A 27,537-nucleotide genomic window follows, 5' to 3' on the forward strand; every position below is an offset into this window, starting at 1 on the left:
CGCAGAAAGGTGGTTGGGATAAGGACAATATCTCTTGCTTTAATTTACCTGTAAGCAACAGATATAGTGTCCTCGACCTGGTAGATTGACAAATTCCCGAGAGTGATAACGGTAGCAATTTGGGCGATATATGTGTAAAATCAACCCATATTAAGAGCCTTGATGGGCAGGGCGTACCATCCGTAGCACACCTATTAAAGGTCCAATTGGAGACCAATAGGGGGTTGCCTCCACAGGAAACTGGGAGCCCTGGAATAAACAGTGAGGGGGAAAGTGGGCCATTAAATATGCATTTACTGAGCCAAGGAACACAACATCTAAAGGACTCTTCAACCACACCTCTAGCGACAAGGCCAGAGCCATGTAATGAAGGTCTGTGGGGTAACAACTGTACTGGAAATCCTTGCACTCCCAATATCGAAGTGCAGGAAATCCCTAGAGAAGTAGGGGATAGCATAAAGATCCTATCATGGAACCTGGCAGGACTTAAAAACAAATTATCCTGTCCGGATTAGGGATGCTTTATAGATCCCCATGACATCTGTTTTTTTCAGGAGACTATGGCCTTGGAGGAACATCACAGGGTGGGATTTGCATCCTTTAGTATCCTGGCCTCCTCAAGTGGAAGGGGTAGACTGTCGGGAGGTTTAACTGTTTGGCTGGGTTCGCATATCGGGGCAAAGGCAGAACAGATAGATTCATAAACCAATGATATCCTATGCGTCAGGCTGACATTCCCAAATAAATTTAAAACAGCCCTTATTAATGTGTACTCAAGGCCTGTAAGCCATAGACAGGAGTCTGGGGTCCTGGATAAACTGGGTTACTTTCTATCAACTCTAGAGCCGGGCACAATGCTCATTGTAGGGAGATTTTAACTGCCAGTATGAACCATTAACTGACCCAAAACAAGGTGAGCCATCAGAAGAAGATCGTTATTGGTCTATACCTGAACCACAAGTTAGTCCTATAAAAATTTGGACACCATTGGCTATCCAACTCCATTCATTGACACTAGCCCACTCTATTAGGGCCTGCAATGGGAGAACTAGATCCGACCAATCAGGCCAGCCCGCATTTAATAGGGAATGTCAAACATCCCTGATTGATTACATCTTAGTGGAAACAAAATCCTGGGACAAGGTCCTGGATTTCCAGGTATGTAAGAGGCAGGACAGCGACCACAACGCTTTGGTTCTCTCCCTAAATTCAGTTAATACGGGGAGTTAATACAGGGAGTTATATGCCTGGGAGGAACTGGTGGGCGAGGAGATATTAGGCCTGGGGGGAACCACTCACGAGTCTGGTACAGATGGGTTGCGGTATATTACCTTGATTGAAGTAGGGAATGCTATTAACAGACTACCCCTCAATAAAGTCCAAGTCCTAGATAAGCTTCCAGGGGAGCTCTTCCGTATGGAACCTGGGGTCTGGAACCCATACCTATGTGCCCTCTTTAATGCCATTCTAAAGGGAATGGCAGTGCCGGACACTTGGCGCGGGGCTGAGATCGTCCCCATCTTCAAAAAAGGCTGCCCCCTGCTACCATGCAACTATAGACCCATCAGTCTAATTGACATTTCACAAAAACTGATGGGTAGGGTCCTCCTCGAATGCATACAAAATTGGATAGAGGAGATTGATATTCTAAGTCCCTATCAAGCCGGCTTTAGATCAAACACCTCTACGGTGGACCAGATATTTAGGTTACAACTTTTGTTCTGGAAAACAGCCTCTACCTTATTTTTGTTGATCTGAGGTCGGCCTTTGACCTGGTTCAGAGAGGGAAACTTTGGGAGGTTTTAAACAATCTTGGAATGCCACCGTATCTCCTCCAAGTGTTAATGGAGGTACAGACAGGAAATTATGCGCAAGTCAGGAGTGGGAAACAGGGGGAACTATCTGCACGCTTCCCTGTCACGAAGGGGGTCCGACAGGGATGCATTCTCACCCCTACACTATTCTGTCTGTATATCAATGGGCTGATTGACCATCTCAACAACATAAAGGACAACAATGCCCCGAAACTGGGTCTGGGTAAGATACCTGCGCTAATGTTTGCGGACGACACCTTGTTGTTGTCAAAAACTTCAACAGGTGTCCAACGCATTCTGGATGGATTTGCAGAATTTTGTTTGAGGCCGGGTTTGGAAATAAATCTACCTAAGACCAATTATATGATATTCAACCCGCCCAAATCTACCCGGCACAATCCCACTCTTGATAACGTTCCCCTAGACAGGGTGAGGATATTTGAATACCTAGGCATTACGCTTACAGAGAATTTCCTGTGGAAACACAAATGGATAAGGCAAGACTAAAACTATCACAGACTATGGGAGGGCTAATGAAATTCCACAGGTCAAGTATATACAGGCCAGTGTCTCCCGCAGTAGAAATATACAAAGCCCAGACAAAGGGGGCCGCCCTGTATGGGGCAGAACTGTGGGGACATACACCGACAGGGAATCTGCTGGTGATAGATAACAATTTTATGAGGCAGTTAGTGGGCCTGCCACCGAGTACACCTCTCGTGCATCTTCGCAGGGATTTAGGTCCGTGGCATATTAATGAAGAAATTGCCCTGAGTACTATTACATTCTGGCGCAGGATGTGGGCGACCCCAGAACTCTCAACCTACAGGCTTGAGCTGGGGGAGATTCTCTCCATTCTACCAACTAAAAACATTCCGTGGCTAAACCACATAAAGGAACTTTTGGCTAGATTGGGTAGGCTGGATCTATGGCTAATCCCAGAGACTTCATGTCTGGTAACTTCCAGGAACGATTTGGTGCACCTCTATAGACAGGCAAATCTGAAAGCCACCCAGGGGAGGGCCACAGGGGGGTCGATGACTGCTGAGTTTCTGTCAATAAAGGTTGAATACAGGAAGGAAGATTTCCTGGACCTGATCTATCCTATTCAAGCCAGGAAACTCTATATGCAGTTCAGAGTGGGGAGTCTGCCACTAAATGCCCTTACCAGAAATTGGGCAACAGGGAACAAGAAGCAATGTCCTGCATGTAATTACAGAGAAGAATCTGAAACCCATGTTCTGTTCTTTTGCCCGGCATACAACACCCCACGCAAAAGCTGGATAACCCAAATGTGCCGCAACCTGGGGTTTAGGTCCCATACAGAGGCCTACAGATTGCTAAAACACGACATCCACCCGCCCATAGTGTTTGCAGTTTCCTGTTTCCTAAACTCAATGTGGCATCGACGGAGGAGTCTCCTAGAAAATGTGGCTAGGTAAACATAGTACTAATGCTCCAATTCACTGATTAGTGATCTGATTGGCTTTTCCTTTTCGATTTTATACATGTGTTTTAGCTTTTCTTTTTATACAGTTGTACAACTGTCAGCCAATGTATCTGCAAGATTTAAATATAAAAAATATTTTTTTACGATTGTGATGTAATAACCACATGTATTTTAAAAGGTACCCCTAGTACAGTCATGTGATGTATTTTTTTACTAGCTTGTATTTTTAGTGTTTTTGGATGAAGTGTTTGTACCCTTGGGGTAAGATCGATCAGTACTTTTTAGAAATAAATCTAATATTATTTTAACTTGTATTTTTTCATGAAATCAATTACCAAGCATGTACTGGACAAAGATGATTTATCTGTAATGTAACTGTACATATTCCATTGTCTTCTATTCTGTGCTTTTATGGTCTTGTGACCGAAATAAAGTTATTGATTGGTATATAACTTGCTTCCTGGTTCTAAAGACAATCGATTTGTATCTATTTATCATGTCAAAGTACCTCAATAGTAGGCCACGAGGAGCCCTTGGTAGTTCTAACACTACTCTTGGTACCATAAAGGAAATTCTTCTGCAGCTAGGCACTCACACCAAAGCTGCTTCACCCCAGATGGGCTGGTAGAGAAAGCACCACAGTTGATAGCTGCATCCACATCAAGCAATGCACCTGAAGTGAGTACTGCTAAAACTACAGCATCCTTTTCAGGAGATTTGAAGCATACAGATCTAACTGCTTAGGATTTACCTCTCCTGGATTCCTCTACTCCTGCTGCTGTACCTAATACTCCAGTTTTTTAACTAATGGATTCTGGATATTCTATCGATCAAGATGATTTTTCTTCAGACAGTTCTTCTGTTTTTGACATTCCTCCATTAAGGATCTGTATTGTTATTTCCTGGCACTTGCACGTTCTGACATTGAAGACTTGTTTGGATTACACTTTCCCTAATTGTTTCTGTTTTTGTGGATCGGATTAATGATTGTTTTTTTTTCTAATTGATGATTGGTTATTATCTACCAGAAGGCTCTGCTACAGAACTTGTTGATAGGGTGTTGGCTCCACATTCATCTTCACATGATCTAGAAAGAGACTTGTCCCTCGTAAACATTCCAACTGTTCCAGTGACTGATTGAATTGTTTGGGATAAAGATATTTTTGATATATTTGATTCTACGGATATCCTATAGATACCAAAAGTGGTTAGTCTCTCTATGAGTGATATAATAGTACCTGGGTTACATTCAGATGATTGGGATGGTGATATTGTAAACTGCATTGCTCTCAGAGCTAGTTTATGAAACAGTTTTTGAGTCAAAGGTTTTGTACATGAATTCTCCGAATTATGTAGAAATGTTATTTTACCATCATTGCGGACATCACCATCTGCAGCATTCTACTGCCCAGCAGACCATTTTTAATTTCACTCTCTGTGAACCTTGCCCCACAACCCCACAAGGGAGCTCTAAAACACATAAATACAAATGTACCTATTTTTCACATGATACATCTGACCTGATGTCATAATATTTTAATTTAGCCCCTACTCTTCCAAAAAAATCTCTGCTAACATAAACCAGGATCATATACACTGCTTCTTTTGCCACACAAGTAGCCATTAAAGGCTATTACTACTGGAAGGACACAATTGAAATGCATTCGATTTGGATTGCCAAAACCTTGCCAAGTATAGGAAATAGAAACCCTGTTCCAAGCCTGTCTATTCCCAACACAAATGATTCTCCAGATTGACACTGTTCAACAGATCAAATTCGTAGGATTTTCTAAAATGTTAGAAAAAAATGCACCCCCTATTCCTTTCTATTGCCCGCTTTGAAAATTGGCAAAATATGACATATTATACTGGAGAGCAACTGAATAGCATGTTGCAGAATGGCACATTTCATTCCACTATTTCAGATCCTCATGGGTGGTTATTATCATGTTCATTTTGTGAATTCCGGGGTTTAAGGCAATCAGGCCTGATTCTTGTTACGTCGACTCCCAACATTCAGTTATTGTTACCACCTAATCAGTGGAGAAGTTGTGTCAACAGTGATTTGAACATTCCAAACTGTCTGCAGTTAAACAACATCTTTCTCTCCTGTCCAGAGATATGGATTTGTCAGATTTTCTTTTTAGGTCCTAAGTCTCCACATTCTAAATGTTGTATTGATCCTACCTATAAAGAAACTTGGAAAATATCACAAATAGAAGCTACTACATGTTTAAGACAGATTGAACAAGATAATTTGGATAAAGTGCTTGCTGTTGTTGATGATAGTATTAATATAATAGTATTGTCAATTTGAATAACATTGTGCCACCTGTCACTGATATCATGAGCAAAGATGGGTGAGGTCTGTTGTGCAGTTCTTCTGGACATTAAAACCCCTAAACAATGGGCATGCACCCTGCTGTTGCTTAAAATCCAGTCACCTATTTTTGCCCTATAATTTGAAACACAAACAACAACTGATGGCAAAAATGGATGCCACATGCACTATGTTGCATCTAGAGAAGTTAGAACAGCTCCCATTTACTTTAGCCAAAACACCTTCTGATGTCTGGTTAATACACAGCATAATATCTTTCCCGATTCCAACATTTCAATTCACATCTTGCATGAAACACTTCCCAGTGGGTAGATATGAACCCATAGGAGGCAGCTTCATTCATGAATCAGGGTCACTTCCATTTCTGTATCATTGTGAGCGTGCCAATAAGGAAGTCTTCCTTACTGAAGAGAAGTGTGACTCTATTGTTGTTCATTCACTCGTTTGCAACCATGTGACCATCACACAGCATATGTAATGCATCTGTAGCAAATGTAACCTGTTATCTAAAAATGAATACCAGTCCCTGCAATACTCTCACTTGTTACAGTACTCTCAAATAGGGTTGAGATCCCCTACATTTTGTCCATTTCCCAACTCATCACCTGTTGTAATAATTTCCTGTTTTCCCCAACACTCATTGCGGCCTTACATTCACACTTTGAAGGCAGATTTCAACAACAAGGTAAGCAGACTCAAAGCACAATTGTTTCAAAATTAAGTAGCACTGACATCTGCTCGAGAAACGTTCGAATTACAAGTTTCAAAGACATCCAGAGAGATACAGTTCTTGTTAAACACAAAGCTCCCATTACATTTTGGTGACTTAATTCACCATATTTTTAAGGCATCTAATACCGGCCGCCTTGCTCATTTCTTTAAAGTTGTCGGTTCAGGCTTAGTTAATTAATTCCAAACCATCTTTGAACAATTCAGGCTTTTATCCATTCTGTTTTCTCCAGCGTGCTTGGAAGATTACCGCTGCTGTTATTCCTCATTTGCAGAATATTGGTCTTATGGGATGTTCCATATGGAAGCTCACTGAACCTACCACCGCTCTATTTGTGCAGTGAATGCATTCTATGATTCTTGGGAATCCACTCGCTCCAGGAACTGGACATTGATTGGTCATTGTCATTGTGACCTGTCTTGTTTACCTGCGTGCAACCAGTGTTTCACTGCCTTTGCTGCCCCTTCCAAGAGGTACTAGATATTTGCCAGACTCTCCTGATGTCGGCTTTCATGAACATCGACCTGTTGATGAGTCCATTAGCAACCCATTTTCAAAGTTGTCCAGTGGATCTAGGGCTTCTTCAGAATGCGAGCTATGAGCGACTCCTTCCTGTGGAGATGAATGTGATGGCACATGTAATTCCAAATACTGGTTATAATAGCAAGTATGCAGGCTGCCAGTCTGCTTTCTCAGCATCGGCTGAAATTGAGAATCATGTCTGTTTTCTGGAACTTGTGAACTGGGCTATGCACCTATCATCATCTGCAGAGATGAAATATGTTCTAGATTCACACGCTTTTGGATTTGCAAACAATAGCACGAACACCTTTGACAAATTCTAAATTTGGCAACTTTCTAAAAATGAACATAAGTGACTTCCAAATCCTTTTTTAAAAATCTAATTGCATTTAAATACAATGATCTTTGAGCTGTGGTTTAGATCTGTTTATCTTATACCTTTTAACCATTTGTATTTTTTTTGTTTTAGTATTATTGCTGTGACCAAAGGGAGGGTGTTATGAGTCCCACTGTAAATTTTCCCTTAGCTAGCCCACCTACACACATAATAGGCCGTTTTTGCTTTGCACACATTACATAGTAACAAGCTTAATTTTATGCCGCATTGTTAGTTTCGACATACACTGCACATGTTTTATGGTTTTTCTTTCTGCGATGATTCAGTCTGGACATTGTACCAGGCCCAACATCATTGTGTTGTGTTTTTCTCTGTGGTTGGACACTAACAAAGCAAGTCTCATATAAGCCAAGACTTTCAGTTCCAGAAACAGAATGCAATGAGGCTGGCTGGGAAAAAAGTCAGGAGACAAAGAAGCTATGAGTTGTAGTGTGATGTATTCCTATAGGTTCTGTATCGATCCCCCTATTCCTGACCCTGTTCTGGTTAACAATCAACTAGCAGCCATCCCATGATGCAAAAACCGTTATCTGATTAAGCCACACCACGGCACAGGAACGCGTTATCTGATTAGGTCATAACGCTTGCCATCTAATTAGGCAAGCACTATTCCTTCAGCCCCTGATAAGGCATACGGAGTTCTCAAAACAAATCAAACCTATGACAACCTGGGAAAATCCCTGCGGCCATTGTTTTGATTTCACCAAGAACTTCAGTAAAGAATGTGCTAATGACTAGTTCGTATGACATCCTTATTGACGTATCTATGTCCATCCTTACGTCAATCTCGGCACCTTACAGGTATAAATATTACCGATATTGCCTTAAGCAAACACACGCGGTGGTGACGAGATCGGAGCAGCGAGACTTGCCGAAGAGGCCAGCACAGAGCGGACCCCGCTGGCGCTGCCCCACCTTCCTGACGCGCTGAGAACGAGACGCTGCTTTCTCCTGCCGAGAAATCCAGCTCCGGCGCTTCCAAGTAGCCCTTGCAGGCAGCCTGGAATATCAAGACCAAAGACGAGAGATACCAGCCCTCAACTATTCTAGATCTCAGGTACAGAACTGAATAACCCCTTGCAGAGAATTCTTGAGTCAGTCACTTGGCAAAACAAACTTAACTTAAACTGCTACTTATCTACTCCCGCCCACGTATTAGGCTTAGGTCAGGTACACTGGGGTAGGCGTAGTTAGAAGCACCAGTTGAGTACGATTACTCAAATGTATATATGTATGTATCTATTTTATCCATTTTAAACCACCATATGGCTTAGAAACCATATAAATGTTTTTACAGTATTATTTTATACTTCTGCTTTTATTGTATGCACTTTACTTAACCATAAGTATTGCAATAATATCGATTCATTTCTCTTGTACGAGAAAAGAGACTGATCAATAAATAACATCTTTTATTGAACACACCCGTCTCTTCCTTTTCTCTACAATCTGGTGAAACTAAGAATGCACTGAACTGACTGAGTAAAATAGGTTGTCTTTTGTTTTCACACGACTCTAGAGATACACTCTTGATTAGGGGAGAGCAAAGTTGTCATGTTCTATGGTTGTCAGAAACTAAATCCCTTCTTGTCTATCCAGGGAGGTTCAACTCCTCCTTGCCTATTCGAGAAAGTTTCTAGTGAACTCTGAGCTAGCTGGCAAACCCAAAACTTTAAGTCTAATATCGTCAGTAGAAGACCTAGTTAACCTCCGTCCTAGGTCTATACTATTGAAGGTATTATTCCAATGCGCAGAGCCTATTGGGATAATAGGAACTACACTACATGGCGCCCAAACGTCTGGAAAGGCGATAAAACTAACGCAAGACATTAGAGTAACTCAGTCGTGCTTTTTCACACAGAACCCTTTTTTCCCATAATACTCCAAAGACGTCTGGAGTGGGTGAAAGGTCATATCTGCCAAACCTCGCAGGAGGAGACTCCTATGTATGGTTCTTGGTTTAGTCAACGTTGAAGGATACACTGTTCCAAAATATTGTGCATCTAATCTTTCTTTCCATAAGAAACCTGATCTGCAAACAAACGGAATAACCTTCCTGTCGGTAAAATGGTAGACAGTGAAGAAGAAAGAGAGACAGCTAGAATAGCAGCTGAACTAGAAGCAGCTGATAATACTATGCAAGAAGCAGACCCGGATATAATACTCATCCCGGTCAACAAAAGGAAATCTGTAACTTTAAAACTTATAGAAAATGGACTGACACCTAGAGGTGGCACAGTCATATTCGTAATTGAGGCACACGAATATCGGCAGACAGAGGTATTCTATTCATGGATAAACTTTCCAGCAGCTACTGCTGTAACAAAGGTCTTCCACTATTACAAAACAGAGGAACCTCCTGAAGAGTACATTCCTTTCGAGGAGGTGGAAGTACCACTTAAATTCCAAGAGCACCTGCTCTTGTTTAATGGCGCCCTAAAACATAATAATCACATCACCAGGCTCGGTCCACTAGGTAGACCAGGAGCAATGTGGCCGGTCCTAGCCGGATACACACCACATCCAGACATCGAGGGGATGTCTGCAGCAGCTCTTTTAGTACAACTAAAACAATTAATAAAATTACATAGACAATTAGTCCAATATGTAATGCGGACTTCAACAATCCAACCGGCAATCAAAATTCCACAGCTGACCCCTCATCAGGGGAAAACAAATAAAATTACACCACAGAACATACAGTCCTGTCTAGGTAAAGTACCCGCAAAACGGGAACAAATACCTTTCTGGCTAGCACAAAAAATCACTCAAATAGAGGCGGTGTTTCCAGACACCACTCCTCTTGAGAAACACAGGATTCTGACTATCTGTCTTCCAATGGGAGTCGCACCACACATAGAGGACTGTGACACTTGGGGTACAGTCTTTGCTTCCATCTACACAAAAACACATGGTGTACCAACCATGTCAGTAATACCAGATGTGCTAAAACAAATTCAAGATGAATATGGTCCAGAACCCGCTTTAACTCTTGGTATGAAATTACTGAAAGAGTTCAAGCAGGTCTCGGCTATATTATTAGCCAACATAAAGGGAGAAGCAGCAAACGTGGCGATCCGCCAAAGGTTAAAAGAAACAGATATAGCAGACCAACCAGCTGAAATTGCCAGAATCATAGAAAAATCCTATGAAGAACTAGGAAGAGATAGTCTGGGTGGAATACCGGTGAAACCACAACTGATTGAAAGTCCTGAGAAAATATTTATTAAAAATAATTTAACAACACAAAAAAGAGCTGGGAAGGAAATAAACAATCCTATCCTAAAGAAAAAAGATTCCAGACCAGAGGAAGGTCTCCTCGAAGGAGAGAAAGATCTCCTGACCAAGGACGCAAGTCTCCCCAAAGGGAGCCCTCTGTGAAAAAATACAACCTTAGAAATAGGGATAATATAAAGAAACCTGATAGATATCAAGATAATGATACACGTCCCTCTCAATCTTTTCAGACTTCCTCGCAGAAATCGGAAAGAAGAGGACGATCAGAACACAGGGAAGAGCACGTCAAGTCCAAAGACAAGGAACCTGCTCATCCAAATAAAAAATTACAATTTCCAAAAAAGAAGGTAGCCAGCATTAAAGTAATCAATAATGCCGAGAATACTGAGGACACAACTGAAAAACGGAGAATGGGCTCAGACAATGCTAGACAGCGCAGCAGAAGTGAGCATAGCTCGCAAAGTCCTTATGAATCATCTGGAGACAGTGGACACGAATGAATACATTCAGGTGGAAACTGCTGATACCAGAGTTAACAAACCTCACAAAATATATGAAATAACATTACGTATAGAGGGGGATAAGACTAGAAAAAAAAGGGGTCTATTTTGGGATAATCTCTCACAGGGCTATGACATCCTTCTAGCTGAACGAGACTGGCCACCCGAGTTTGTCAGGGAGTGCCCTCATGGTGAAGAAATAATTATGCCTGCCTTCTCAAATCACATTCCAATTCATAAAAAATATACACTTGCAAGAAAGTGGGCAGTAGCTCTAGCTCCTGCTTTATATAAAAATCATGTAGGATGGGATAAGGACTCTCCTCCTCATAAAATCCAGTTAAAATCACAACCTACTGCACAAAGGCAGTACCCAATTAAGCAAGAAGCTAAAAAACAGGTAAAAGAGATCCTAGATCAACTTGAATACCAGGGGGTGATTGAAACTTGCACCTCACAAATGAACAACCCTTTGTTTCCTGTCTCCAAACCAGACAACTCATATCGTCTAGTTTTGGATTACAGACACCTTAACTCATGTTGCAAAACTTTTGCAGTGCAAAACTCGCATAGTGCTGCACTAATGAATAACATAGTGTGCAAAAAATACAAAACAACATTAGACATCTCTAATGGATTCTTTTGTCAAAATATAGCACCAGAGAGCAGATATTTGACTGCGTTCTCGGTAAATGGCTCGCAAAAAAAGTTTCTGCCGTTTACCCCAGGGGCACAAGAACAGCCCAGGATTATTCTCAGCGAGAGTAACAGAATTACTACAAACATATGATGACGAGGCATTATCCTATGTCGACGACATTTACCTAACAGATGACGACTTGGATACTCACTTGAAGAGAGTGAACACCATAATACTTGGGTTCGCATCAGAGGGTTACAAATTCAACTTTAAAAAGTCTAGAATAGCCCATCTAACAGTCCTGTTTTTAGGATATGAATTATCAAGTGAAGGCAAAAGCCTGGCTGACAATTTCCTAGAGAAATGTGCGGTACTCCAAGCACCTAGAACACTAAAAAACCTACATTCAATTCTAGGCTTCCTACATTTCGGAAGAACATACATTGCAAATTACGCAGAAAGGGTAAAACCCCTTTATGATCTAATAAAACCAGATTTCAAAAGAATCAATTGAACTCAAATACACAAAGAAATGTTGAGATCCTTACAAACAGATATGTTAATTAAAACAAAATTAGAAACACGTGACAACACACGCAATCTTGTGATTCGAGTCATCCCAGGAAGATGCGGATTCACATACCTGACCTCTAATGAGGGAGAAAAGGTACCAATTGCATATAAATCACACTTGTACACAGAAGCTGAAAAGAGTTTCAGTATTAAAGAAAACATTGTTCATGCAGTTCAAACGGCTGTAGCAAGAGAAAAAGACAACGCTGATGGTAGACGTATCACAGTCAGAACAGCAGAATCAGCCTTTGAGGCATTAACAACCCCATGTAATTTACCAACAACAGCGTTGAATCCTGAATTGATACAATGGGTGAATTCAATTACAACGGACAGAGTAAAATACTACTTTGATCCAGAATTAAAAGAATTAAAATATCTAGAATATGAAATGACATACCCTCTGCCAATCGACATTCGGCCCTTACGACAGTACGCCTGTGTAATCTATACAGACGGCCATGCTCAACCACCAGGGTGGGGAGAACAAGCATATAACCCCACATGTGAAATCACAAAAGAAGTGTGGCACGGAGGGAAACTGAGACCTCTGCTAATAAAAACACATTCAGTAGAAACTAATTCAGAAGAACAAACTGAAATAATAGCATTGAAAATGGCGCTAGATAATGCAGATCGCGAATTCCCGACACTTATAGTGTCCGGTTCATATTACTGCGTCAAATCATATAACAACGATTTGCAGAATTGGATTCAAAACGGTTACAAAGATGACACAGGTGCAACAATAAAGCAAAAAGTGCTTTGGAAACAAATAGTTCTTTTGCAGAAAGAACTACCAAAAACTCACGTGATACACTCACTGAGTCATCAGCGTGATGGCGTTCACGTTGCAGGGAATTCATTGGCTGAGACAGCCACAATGGTAGCAACTGAATCGGCTTCCGTAGTTAGAAAAAAGCGTGCAGTAAAATACATTGACGGTGAAACAGTGCTGGCGGTGAAAACGTCATCAAAAGGCGACTGCTCAGCGCTACCGATCAACTATCCACTCAAATATACATACATGATCGATGCAAACTCCATTCCTTTTGCTCGAATCCCTGGAGTGGGGGACAGAGTAATTCCAAACACGGACAGGAAAGGCTTGTTAATAGCAGACGCACATATGGGTGAGGGTCTCAGACACCTCAAACTAAAAGATTCTCTGGAAGAATTACAATCAAAATACTGGTGGCCAGGCATGAGCCTGCAGCATCACATTTTTGTAAAGAAATGCCCTGACTGCAACAGAGAACGCAGTGGCGAGAGAAACGGTATATTACCATGGCGTTTCACTCCAGAATGGATCAACAATAAAATTAATGCGTCTAATTAACATATAAAGACTAGTTTCCACTTGTAATGTAGATCCCCAGCACTCGGCTGACGTCTGGACTGTTATAAAAAGATTTACGAGTCTATAATGGCATATACGCTAGAAGCATGCTACGTTTGGCTAATGTTTTTTCTCTTGCCCTAAAGCGTGTGAAAAACATGGTCAAATGAGCATAGCATAGCGGGACTCTTCTCACTTCCTACCTGAGGGAACGGGATGGTGTAAAGAAAAAACCAAAGGCATAAAGTAATCTATAACAGCGAAGGTATTAGGTTCGGGAGCTGGGTGGGTCAAACATCTAATAAGTGTCCAACGTAGTCTAAACAACCTGCCAAGAAATTCTCTGAGGGGATTCAGTCCGTACGAATTATTGTTTGGGACTAGAATGATGGTCTTAGATCTTGACAGTCAGACTTCAGTGGTTAAAGAAAAAAGCTTTGATATCAAAGATCGTTTGGCTATTTTGCAGGACTTAAACGAAACAAGGAAAGACCTGAGCAACATAAAGTTGAAACAACAGCCAACAACCACTGAAGAAAAACCACCTGTCCCAGCAAGACCTGTCTGGATTCCAAAAGTCGGGGATCTAGTCAGAGAAAAGATCGCGGTAAAGAAGGAATTTGGGCCTTCTTACAGAAAAGCAGTTCCTGTCTTGTCTATCAACGGGACAAGATCAGTAGTACTACCGCCCATTGCTGGTAAAAAGGAGAACAGAGTTGTATCAATCGACCTGGTAAAACCACAATCATGTGGCCGATAACAAACAGTAGGCCAAGTGGACTCCCGATAAGTAGTAGAACACCAAGGTTTGCTACAAACACAGAGGTTCAATCTAAGAGGCTACTCACATTTGAAATGCCTACAGAACAACAACAAGGACTATGCAACAATGCTATGGAACTTAAACCTCTAAAAACCCAAATAAAAACATTTAGCAGAGACACACCAATCTACAATGAAGTAACAAATGACTATGCTGCTGCAACAAAACACACTAATAAAGCAAACAGTAATCCTGAAGCAATTGGAACAATAGACAGAACGGCATCCGGCTACTTCATCAACTTCAATGATTCATCTGAAGATCTGAGTGAATCAAAGGAACAGACATCAACAAAAACCTTTAAAGATAAAGCTAAGGAACTTTTTAAAGAACTGAAAGAAACCTATCTGATTTCTCCATGGATTGAATTCTGGGTGGCCTTAGGTGCACTTATCCTCATACTTTGGCTCATCATGGTACTATGTTTGGGACATTTCATTGAGGGAAAATATGCTAAAATGGACACAGCAAGCCAGAAAATCAACTTGGTCCTCAAACCACACACGTCTTCACACGTCGAGAAAAGAGAACTTTCTTCAGTCAACTTCACAGCCAATCCTATACCCGGTGGGGTAGCATGGGACAAAACTGATTATGAAATCTATGGTCCGGTTGAAATCCTGAAGTATCCACATCAAATCAAGATCTCATTGAGTGACTTTGTAAAACCAAGCTCATTTGCTGATGATTGGGACTTTGAAAGTATTAATGATATGATGTCTGACCTAGTAATGTCTGCTAAATTTACAAAACATGATTATTTGCAGGGTTCGTCTAATTATGATAAGATGTTCTGCTATAATCACTTTGGTAACCATTATCTGCATAAATCAGCACAACCTAGAAATGTTTTAAATTATAATCAATGGGAACACTGTGCAACCCCTCCAAAAGGTAGCTCAAGAACTTTTTATGACAAATATTCATAGTTTTCAGGGTTCAACACAAGTAATGCAGAAACATTTTATTTCAAATTGTCAAATAAGACAGGTACGAAGACCATGCTTACAAACACTAAATTGATATATTCAGACTCATTTTTTGAGCAAATGAGTACATTTGGTTTTGATTATTGGGACAAAAATGTTGAAGTAAAAAGCGTTTGGGGTACAAAAGAATGGCAAGTACAAGGTATAGAATCATTGTTTAGAGCCTGCATGATCCTAGAACAAATTATATTTTTGAATGACACTGTTCAACAAACTACCTGTCTTGGCCTAGCCAAAATCAAAGACTTAAACAAACCGTCTATTCCAAAGCCAACAATGAACAGTAATAGCTCTATAGATGAGGAGATAGACATAAACCATATATTAAGCCAAAACAGAACACATCCTGATTGGAAACATTGGTTGATCTGGCCCACAGATACTAATAACTGTCAAGACAGATTCCTGAACAAAATACAGGGGTTCACATTGACCAGGCCAGACCCTAGATATTCCCAAAGACAACACCCAGGGATAATTACCACGTACAGTGTGGGCAAGCTCTGCCTTCAATGGCTACAAACATCCACACTGACAGAAATTAAGCAACACCTAACTTTACTTACTGATGGTGCTGACTTGCGTGATTTCATTATGGGACCGCGCAAACAGCTTAAAAAACGCTTCATAGCAGCCTCTGTATATGCAGCTTATAACGAAGCCTGGTAAATAACTCAAATTGAAACATCAGAGAGAATACGGGAAATTGACTGTATTAATTTGGAAAAATCACTTTCTGTAGTGGACAATGGGTTAATGACTCTGTCCTCCAGAATATACTCTTTGGACAGCATTGTGTCTTCAGCAATCGACATAATATCGCAAGACTTACTGTTGTTACAACACGGTCAGTCCCAATTGCGTTCTATTGTACAGCTTGGCTGGACGTTACAAAATCTGCGTTCAGGCTATGTGCCTTGGCGTTTAATCAACACAACGTCACTATTCGATATCTTTAACCTTACTGATGAACAAATCAGTATGGCACAGAAGGGTGCTAATTATACAATCTTGAGCATTGAGAAACTCGAGAGATTACCAGTGACAATGTCAGAACGACCTGTCAGTGAATGGATAATACATGGGATAATTAATATTCCAATATCTACTTTCAGGTTTCAATACTGCCAAAAATATATACAGGCTGGCATGTACGAAAAATTGGGTAAAGGGTACATTAAGTCAACATGGAACTTGCCCTATTCACATGCATGTGTCAGTAATAAAGGCCAGAAAGTGTTTCTTAGTGGCAATAATTGTGCGATGTCACTAAGCGGTACACTTCTGTATAATGGAATTAGTTTACACGGAGCCTGTGAAGGGTCCTCAAATAACCTTTCATGCCACCAGCTAGGCACACCTGCAGCACAAATAGAACCATTCTTTAGGAGACTATCGAACGGGAGTTACATTGTAATTGTAGACCGCAGATGTTGTAGTTTGGTGCCCGGAGTACCTTATCTCGTAACTACGACTGCGAAGGTCATGTGCTGTGAACAAGTATTGTTCCCCAGCGCAATGCCAGACAGGGAGGCAAGGTTATGGCCGAACTTGAAAATTGCTTCTATTCGAATTGATACTTTAAGCAGAATGAAAACAGTGCTCCTTCAGACGCTGACCAGGCTCACGTCATCAAAAGAAACGTATGATCTCCAAGTTGCAAGGACAACGGCAGAGATTCATTCATTGTTATCAACTAATTCCCCCATACATTTCGCAGAAATCCTGAACGAAATCTTAAATATTTCTGATACCAGAGTCTCAAATGTATTTAAGACAGTGTTTTCGGGGGCAGACCGTGTCACAGACAAAACACCTGTGACAAGGGAAGAAACAATCCTAGCCATTGGATACCGGGACCGGATATCTAAGATCCTTGGACTATCCCGGCTTAGAGACCTGAACATGACTTGGTTTCTTTCATTTCGACCAATGTGGCAAAGATGTGTTTTACCTGTATTAAGGTGCTTGCTATGCGGAGAAGAATGCTTGTTGGACACCTGTCTGACGCTACAATCGGATGCGCCAATGGATGCAGAAACTTTGTTGGGTCCGGTCACGGCTCATGCATTGTGCTGTCCCCAGCGGCTACCAATCCTGATGACGGCATTCGTGGAAACTTCACCACTACGATTGAGGGGTAGTGAGGTTCAAGATGAAAGCAGCATCGATCAGGTACGACCTTCTGTCAGCTATGCTGATCAAAACATCAATGGAGGCAATCATGCTCATGAATGCATGGTGACCACTTTTTCCGAGTTAGTGGAACTTTCACAGGAAGCTGTTGACAGCTTTTTCGACAGTCTAAATGATATGATGTTCTCACCAGAGCAGAAATGATGACTTTTGAGCAAGCTAGCATGCGGCGTTCCAACCACCGTGAATTTGGCCTTCAACTTTAATGATAAAGTATCATGAACAATTTTTCTCCAGTCTACGGACAGCAGATTTTTTCTCAAATCCCCAAAATATTTTTATAGTTTTTCGGGACACTTATCTTCTGCTTAAAGTAGAAACTATTCTTAGAGAACTAAATTTCTATTATAGGAACTTTAGAGACATTAGCTGCCCTCTGGCATGTTCATGGATATTTTATTTTGTGATGAAATGGTCTCGCACTTTTTCTTCTGTATTAAGAGCCATTTCATGTGTCATTTTCATGTCTTATTAATATTGATGTATACATATGCGTGATTAATTACCATTCCTCTACTGCTTATGTGCATATAGTGCATATGATTATATTTTTCTCGTATATTACATAATTTCATAATTTCAAAATGCATATGGATGTATTTTGGGGTGGTACGGTATACACATACGTCACTGTATATTTACTATGCCTAGATTTGTAAACATGGACATAGTTAGCGTGGAGTGGGTGTGATGTATTCCTATAGGTTCTGTATCGATCCCCCTATTCCTGACCCTGTTCTGGTTAACAATTAACTAGCAGCCATCCCATGATGCAAAAACCGTTATCTGATTAAGCCACACCACGGCACAGGAACGCGTTATCTGATTAGGTCATAACGCTTGCCATCTAATTAGGCAAGCACTATTCCTTCAGCCCCTGATAAGGCATAAGGAGTTCTCAAAACAAATCAAACCTATGACAACCTGGGAAAATCCCTGCGGCCATTGTTTTGATTTCACCAAGAACTTCAGTAAAGAATGTGCTAACGACTAGTTCGTATGACATCCTTATTGACGTATCTATGTCCATCCTTACGTCAATCTCGGCACCTTACAGGTATAAATATTACCGATATTGCCTTAAGCAAACACACGCGGTGGTGACGAGATCGGAACAGCGAGACTTGCCGAAGAGGCCAGCACAGAGCGGACCCCGCTGGCGCTGCCCCGCCTTCCTGACGCGCTGAGAACGAGACGCTGCTTTCTCCTGCCGAGAAATCCAGCTCCGGCGCTTCCAAGCAGCCCTTGCAGGCAGCCTGGAATATCAAGACCAAAGACGAGAGATACCAGCCCTCAACCATTCTAGATCTCAGGTACAGAACTGAATAACCCCTTGCAGAGAATTCTTGAGTCAGTCACTTGGCAAAACAAACTTAACTTAAACTGCTACTTATCTACTCCCGCCCACGTATTAGGCTTAGGTCAGGTACACTGGGGTAGGCGTAGTTAGAAGCACCAGTTGAGTACGATTAGTCAAATGTATATATGTATGTATCTATTTTATCCATTTTAAACCACCATATGGCTTAGAAACAATATAAATGTTTTTACAGTATTATTTTATACTTCTGCTTTTATTGTATGCACTTTACTTAACCATAAGTATTGCAATAATATCGATTCATTTCTCTTGTACGAGAAAAGAGACTGATCAATAAATAACATCTTTTATTGAACACGCCCGTCTCTTCCTTTTCTCTACAATCTGGTGAAACTAAGAATGCACTGAACTGACTGAGTAAAATAAGTTGTCTTTTGTTTTCACACGACTCTAGAGATACACTCTTGATTAGGGGAGAGCAAAGTTGTCATGTTCTATGGTTGTCAGAAACTAAATCCCTTCTTGTCTATCCAGGGAGGTTCAACTCCTCCTTGCCTATTCGAGAAAGTTTCTAGTGAACTCTGAGCTAGCTGGCAAACCCAAAACTTTAAGTCTAATATCGTCAGTAGAAGACCTAGTTAACCTCCGTCCTAGGTCTATACTATTGAAGGTATTATTCCAATGCGCAGAGCCTATTGGGATAATAGGAACTACACTACAGTAGACCAACTGATTGTGACTCACAGGTATGGTATCTAGCACTAATCCCAGAGATCTTTAATATAATACTATATTTACATAGCCATTGGTGCTGATGTTGTAAGGTGACAGAGTCCCTACGTGCTGAAACCCTGTGATCCCAAGCATAGTTCTGTTTCTGAGCTGAATCCCTGCAACAGCATTGTACATCAATCATGCCATTTTCAGCTTGATTATCATTTTCAGCTTGATTATGGTTTTCAAATCTTTAAATGCAGTTGATTCATGTAGTGCCGCATATGCTTGGGAACGTGTGTTCTTCGATCAGAGCCTACAACAGTGGTTTGTAGAAGTTCCTTACTCTACAATCCAATAGAGAAAATACAAAAGAAAATACCACTGGAATAGGGCAACATGGCATGTAATTATTGAGATGGTGTCTGCAATTACCTAGCATATCATTTTAGAATGTTGAGAGATCACATTGATCATCAGCAGCTTTCCATTAATATCACAAGGAATTGCTCTTAGAATTTAAAATATAAATATTGATATAAACCTACCGAAAAGTGAGCTTGCAGAATGTACATTTTGCTTGGAACAAGCCTGCCTCAAATAATGTTCTTTAATCTGTCGTCTTTTAACAGAAAGGAAAGCCATTTGAGCTGGCAGTGGATGTTGGCTGTGGCACTGGGCAGAGCACACGTATATTGGCCTCGCATTTCAAGAAGGTGGTTGGAATGGACATCAGTGAGGCTCAAATCAAAGAAGCTGAAAATGTTGAAACCTCCCCCAATGTGTCCTATGTGTAAGTTGTGCCTTAATATGAAATTGTGTTTTAGATAGAGTCAGAAAGCCAGAAATGAAATATCCTTACAGAAATATATGGAGAAAGTTACTGTAGATGTACACAGAAGTACGCAATAATTTCAGACATCAAACATTGACTTGGTAGAGTTTCTTACTGCTTCAAAAGCACGTTGACCTAATTTTTCAAAATCAATAATGAGTACTGGAACCAGTACCTCATGAGTGTTCTTTTACCACACTTACATCTCTTACATACCTTTATTAACCTGTACTGAAATGTCAAACTCTCAATTACTAAAAGTGCAAGAGGGAAGTCATTTTATGTTTGTATAGATTGTACATGATGAGACTCATTTTAGATGTTTTGTAGACACATCATAAGGGGGTGTAGTATTGTGTAAAAGCAATGCAAGAGTGCGACTTTGCAAATTGCCTTTGTGAATAAGCTCCATTGATTCTACAGAAAAAAAATAGTAAGGTCTTTTTGTGGCTGTAGATGAGGCTATATTTATTAACTGTTGTAATGACATGTGCAACACAATAATGATGGATTCATAAAGTGATGTCCACTGTGATGTGTACAAGGTCATGAGAGGTCCACTGTAAACATTAAAATAACTGTGAGTTCCAGCAGTTTTCATTTTTTTAAATGTAACCATCTCTGTTTGTTGCACACCTATATAGCCCTTATGGCCCTCATGTACAAACATTCCATTTGAGAAATCTTAAATTGCAACAAATAATGAACCTCAATTTGATTTCTTAAATGGAATGAATAAAAATGCATTCGGTAGAAGAGGTGGCAGTTTACACACTGACTTCTACTGAGCGCATTTGTGTTATGGAAACCGACTTATATACTAGTAGGTCGTTTCACAAAAATACTGAATAGTTATGGGTCGCAATTCAACATATCTTATTAATATGCATTGGCTTCTGCTTGCATGTTGGTCTCCTGGGTTCAATAGAATAGAATAGAATAGAAAACAGGACGTGTTTTAAAAAAAAGCATGAAAAATTACGTAATACTTTTTTAGGATTAGGCAGTGGTCTAAGGCGTTTTCTTAACTAATGGCATTATGAAAATTGTGTACTAATTGTGCTAAGAGGGCAAAATAATTTAGGAGTCTTAGGCAAATTCCAAAAGATGCATTTTAATATAAGAAAAACAGTCTGACACAATTACACTAAATATGTTACGAAAATAGCAATGTTTATTTTAAGCATCGGGCTCAAATAGTGGAAAATGAAATTAATCTATAGATAGCCAGATGCTAAGAGGCAGCCACCGGTGCATCATTGTTTGTGACACATAAGTGCTTTTTTTTACTCCGAATTTACAAAGTGACGCATTTATGCAGATGCGTCACGGAAGACAGATATACAATGGAATGGAATTGCGTGAGAATCTGCTGCATCTCGTCAATAGAAAAATATTTAAGGAAGGCGTGCCAATGTTAAATCAAATGCTTACTGACACTGAGATGTTTACAAACATTCCCCACGGTGACGCACCTTTTGGCTGCGTCACACATCTTTGAAATTGCGCACGCAAGCCTACGCCTCATAAACCCACGGAAAGGAAATTACGCAAGCACAATATAAATGGACGACAAGACCAGCAGAGCAGTCTTGCAGCAGATCAGACAGCATGGTCCTCTTAATCCCGCAGCTGGGAGATGGACCAAGAAGACAACAATCATCACCAGACCAAATACCTCAACCGCAGCCTCCACCATCACCACAAAGGCAGCAGAGGAGAAGGGAGCGCATCTACCCGCAAAGGACCACTCTCTTTCGGCTCTGGGATGAACAAGTCATCAAAATGTATTGCCTCAAGAAGGTGTCCATTGTCACCCTGCTGAATCAGATCTCACCACGGCTACAGCCACCAAATTACAGGGTCTGCAACATTCCACAGAGGACAAAGCTCTAGGCGGTGTTACACGTGTTGTCATCAGGATCTTTCTAAGCAACAGCAGCGCAAGTGGCAGGTGTCTCCCAGGCATCTTTTTCCACCTTCCCCCCTTCTGTCTTGGATGCCATTATTCAGCTCACACCATAGCAAATCCATTTCCCCAACACTCAACACACAACAGCAGCACATGGACATTAAACAAGGCTTCTTTGCCATCGCCAGCTTCCCACATGTACTTGGTGCAATGGACTGCATGCATGTCCAACTGGCACCACCTGTAGCAACTGTGGCCATTGTAGACTATTGGGGACTATTCACCAATGTACTGATCATGATCACTTCCAAAATGGACAGTATACCAATGGCCTACTTGTAGGTAAGCAGGAAATAATTAACACATGCCAATACTCTGAACAAATATTTGTCCATCCGGCACATGACCTGCCCTTGTTTAAGAATGACACAATAAGTGATTGTGAAAAGGCTAATCTACATAAACACTATAATAACATACTGTCAAAAGGTGAATACACCAATGGCAGCATAACAGAATGTGCCCTGTCGGTGCCATAACACCATATACGCCTAAGTATGTCCACAGGGCACAGTTACAGTTCTGAGCAAAGATGCATGTAACTCACCTCATTGAATGATGAATGCACATGTGCCACAAGGCAAAGTTGCAGTCTGAAGGCGAATTATTTAACATTGCATGGAGTGTATGAACACATGCTAATGATGAACTCCCCTTGACCCAATGCCTGGACAGTAGCATAGGCCCTAGGACTGAGTGCCAAAAGTTCACATCATTTGCAAAAACATTTCAGCACCTCAGAGATGTGGCACTGTCAGTGTGCCTGCAATGATGACCTATAATGATGCATGAAGGGGGTGTCCCTTTGCTAATGCAGATATCATTTTGAAAGTGTGTGCCCGTAGTCACAGCACCTGTCTATAATGGAACAAGAAACACATATCAAAAATGTATTAAGTAAACCACATGCATATTGATATATGGACCTAATTTATGAAAGCTGATATGCACATTAATTTAATGTTCTGCCCTAATGGCAGCATGAGTCCGTGTCAGTCATATGTGACATGTCATAGCTTCTCTTCTCGGGAACCTGTGTTCACAAGTCTAGACTGATTCTATATGAGCTCCATGCGCAGCTGGTACAATACATTGTGTGATGCATGGTGGGTGGAACCTGCTGGTCCTCTATTACATGGACGCATGAATTCAACATGTGTGGCTTTACATGTTCCAGCTAATACTGTCACTTTCATGCAAGGATATGTGTGTAAGTTGTGTTACATGATTGTTGCTGGAGGTACTTTTACAAAGCAACCATACATCCTGATGCACATAAGAAAGAGCAAAAAGCTACAAGCCGGAAATGCAACCATATACCCTGCAAAGCCATGCAATGTATAATATGTCACACTGTCGATATATGCATACCTCTCATCAAATCCCATTTGCCTATTTCAATGTGTTATGCATTCTAAAGCATGTATGGAAATAGGAATTCAGGTAAATTGAAGGTGAAAGGGCATTAGGGTATCCCTTCATGTTCAAAAACAATATACACATGATGCAGGCTTTAAAGCACCATGGTACAAGGGTGCCTGTGCAGGGCCATGTCATCTGAATGTGTGACAACGCAGGGGCAAACACAATGAATAAAACAATCAATCAAAATATGTTGCATCACTGTGCCTTAAAACTGACTCACTTCTGCACAGACTAATCATTTGCAGAACCTCCATAGTGAAATGGGCCTAGATGTGCCATGCACAATCTGAGAAAGTGTGCATTAAACATAATAAGTACACAGGTATAATTTACACATTGCAAGACCTCACACCTTTCAGTCAACAAATCATGCATTGCAAAGCACCATCCCCTAACATGCCCATCAATTGATAGACAAGAAACATCATAGAAAGAAGCTTCAGCATGCTCAAATCCAGGTTTCGGTGCCTGGATTTATCAGGTGGAAAGCTACTGTACTCACCATCGCCAGCAAGATTATCATTGTATGTGCAATACTACATAATAAATGTGTCAAAATAAATGTGCCCTGGGATGAAGAGGAACAGCCCCCCAAACAAATGGATAATGATGATGATGAACGAGGTTTAGGTGCCTGGATTTATCAGGTGGAAGGCTACTGTAGTCACCAGAAATGCCCTGCAAGATTATCATTGTATGTGCAATACTACGTAATATATGTGTTAACACAAATGTGCCCTTGGATGAAGAGGAACAGCCCCCGAACAAATTAATAATGAAGATGATGAATCTGAAGCAGAAGAATGAGTCACACTCAACACTGCTGCACGGATAAGACTTTGCACTCACATTGTCACTCAATTTTTCACATGATGTCGCTATTCAACATTTGTACCAATATGCACTAATGTCACAAACTTCAAAATACACATTAAAGATTTGCCTTTGTGTCCATTATGTATCATCTCATGTCATGAATCATCCAAATGATCTGTGTATGTAACATGCGTGTATATATGGATCTGACTCACACATAGACCAACATGAAAAAATAAGGTGATGCATCTGCTTTTGTGTGCAACCCATTGCTACAAATAGGACATGTGCATTCATCAGGCTATCAACATCTACATGTGGCACACAGATTGATATATGTGCACCGCCACATCCAACTGGCTACATACATCAGTCTTCAATAGCAAGTCCACCTACCTCAAGCAGTGACTGTCAAATTTGATCATGAGAGGCATTCATATTAAACCTACACATGTAGTCATGCACTATGCCAATAGGCAATGTCATAACATACGCAACAGTGCCTAGTATGCAACAATGTGATGTGTCACATCACTAACATGAACATCTCCCATGTCAATACTGTGCACAACTGTCCCTGTGAACGCTAAATCAATATCATATGTTTCCACAAAGACATTTCCAGAGTTAAGCTGGGTCATCAATGAGGCACAGGTATGCAACATATTCGCTAACACATGTTGATCTCTGTGGTGTACTCTATGCATGCACACAAACTGCTGGCATGCGTCGGCAGATTCACTTTGCACCATGGTTTAAGGATGGCTGGGTGGGGTAGAGGACATGCATCACTACAGAAAGGGGCACCTTCATGCCAGAAATAAATACATTATCACCTCTTAAAATGTGGGATGTCTGATGCTGCACACATTTAAAGAGAGAAAAGTATGTTTCCAAAAAACAAATGTCACCTCATTGTGGCTTGTGACATCAATGCCGGTGTTGTGTACCAGTTGAATGCAGATATGTATGTAAGATTGCCCATAATTGTGGAAATGCAATTGTGCACATGTGTAGAATGGAAAAGCCACACCAACACCCATGTCCCCTCAACATGCAAAGATTTGCGTGTGAGGTGGGAATATACACACGCATGTTTGAAGCCCCACAGGGTGCCTGGCTGTGACTCTGTAAGAATTGTCCTGCAGGTAGTGCTTCTGATGTGTGAGGCAACGTGATGCACCTGTTGTGGAAGCTGACTGTCAAAGTACCACAAACATCCCAACATTTCAATGTCAAAAAAAGTAAGGACACACATTCACCTCCATTTTGTGAGTTGCAGCCAACCTGTGCCCCAGATTGCATTGAGCAGAGTCCAGGAAGTGGGAAGGAAGCAGACAAGTGCTGTCTCTTTCCTAAACAAGTTAAAAAAACGATTTTCCCTTCCTGTGATTGCATCATCTTATTTTTTTCCTTTTAAATTTCTTTAACTGTCTTTGCCTGTGGTTGTTACAGTTTAAAATTGAAGTTTTAACCTGCCAGTGATTGCATAATTTCCCCATGTTTTTGTGTTTAAACTTGTGGTTTTCCTGCCTGTGACTGCTTCCATTTAACTTGTTGAATTGTGGGATTCGCAGTCCAAACTATGTAGATTTTCCCTATCATTCCCTGTGACTATCAGTTTTTCCCTACAAATGTCTCATTTGCTCTGTGCTAAGACCTGTATGTTAAGCAGTGCACCCCCATCGACCATTTTGTGTCCACAAGTCAGTGAAACCAGCCCCCCACCACCCCCTGAGACAGCAGTAATCTGCTGTAAACTGTCTTAACTGTGTTTAATATGAACTGTGCACTTCGTTTTCGGGCCAGGAGAGGGAGTCAAGTTTTATACAAATAGTGTTGATAGAGGACAAGTTTGTTGGGGTTTTACCTGAATTGAGCCGGTCTGTTTCCTAGGAGATTTCTGAATAGAGGAGCAGCTTCCAACTCCCTGGCCAGCAAACCTTTTCTGAGATAGCTAGGACCTTATATAGTCTGATATTGTTTGGTACATGTATACACTGATTGGTGGTTGTATCCGATGTTTCTATTGGATTAGGGATAGTGTCCTCATTGGTTGGGTATTTGGGGGTTCTGATTGGTTTCTGGGTCTGTTATTCAATCAATGTAGGGATGGGACTAGGGCTAGGGTTAGGATTTCTATTGGAAGTAGGGACTAGGGCTTCCTGTGCCATTGGTTGCTGGGACTAGGATTGGGACTACTGTTAGGGCTAGGGCCTCTATTGGACATAGAGATCAGGGTTTTTGAAACTGATTGGGTGCTTGGACTAGGGCTAATATTGGCTGTAAGGTCCTCTCCTCCAATTGGTTCTAGATGTTAGGGCTAGTGCTGTGATTGGATAGTGTTAGGGGTATGGTTCCCGTTGGCTGAGGGGTCACCTGACTACTAGGGCTATAAACAGCCAAGGCTTAGGGTGTCTCAACCATGGGCGTTGAGGCTGAGGGTAGAGAGGACAAGGGTGAGTGCCTGTTTGGTCACTATAGATATATGCCTATCTTTGTGCAACATAATTATGTTGTTATAATAACAAAAACAAAAAGAAAAAAATCATCTTTGGTCTACATGTACTTGCTTCTATTGTGCATCTATGTACCTCCATAAACTTGGATCGGTGTGTCTGTTACTTTTCTCCTGAAAAAGAATATTCATTACCCTATTTCTCATCCGCTACCTCTATCAATATTTTTAATCTGTATATACTTACCTCCTTTATGCATAAACTTTCAATGTACCTATGGATATATATATTTATCTCTTTCTTCTAATTTAGCATTTCCAATGAACTACCATATTTCTCAGCCTATACTTCTCTCAATATATTTTTAGCCCAACTTTCTGACTCATCTCGAACTTCTTTCTTCTAATCTTTCCAATTCACTACCCTAATCTCTCACCCTATACA

General features: G+C 40.9%; 1 protein-coding gene across 2 annotated transcripts in view; it reads left to right on the plus strand.

The window, feature by feature from the left end:
• LOC144770655 (putative methyltransferase DDB_G0268948) overlaps positions 1–27,537 on the plus strand; it is a 430,911-nt gene that overhangs the window by 134,145 nt on the left and 269,229 nt on the right. For both annotated transcript variants that reach the window (XM_078655364.1, XM_078655366.1), the window contains exon 3: positions 20,219–20,379. In XM_078655364.1, the coding sequence (XP_078511490.1) occupies positions 20,219–20,379 (161 nt within the window). The remainder of the gene's footprint in view (positions 1–20,218; positions 20,380–27,537) is intronic.

The sequence above is a fragment of the Lissotriton helveticus genome, chromosome 7 (assembly GCF_964261635.1).
Source record: "Lissotriton helveticus chromosome 7, aLisHel1.1, whole genome shotgun sequence".
Lineage (NCBI taxonomy): Eukaryota > Metazoa > Chordata > Amphibia > Caudata > Salamandridae > Lissotriton > Lissotriton helveticus.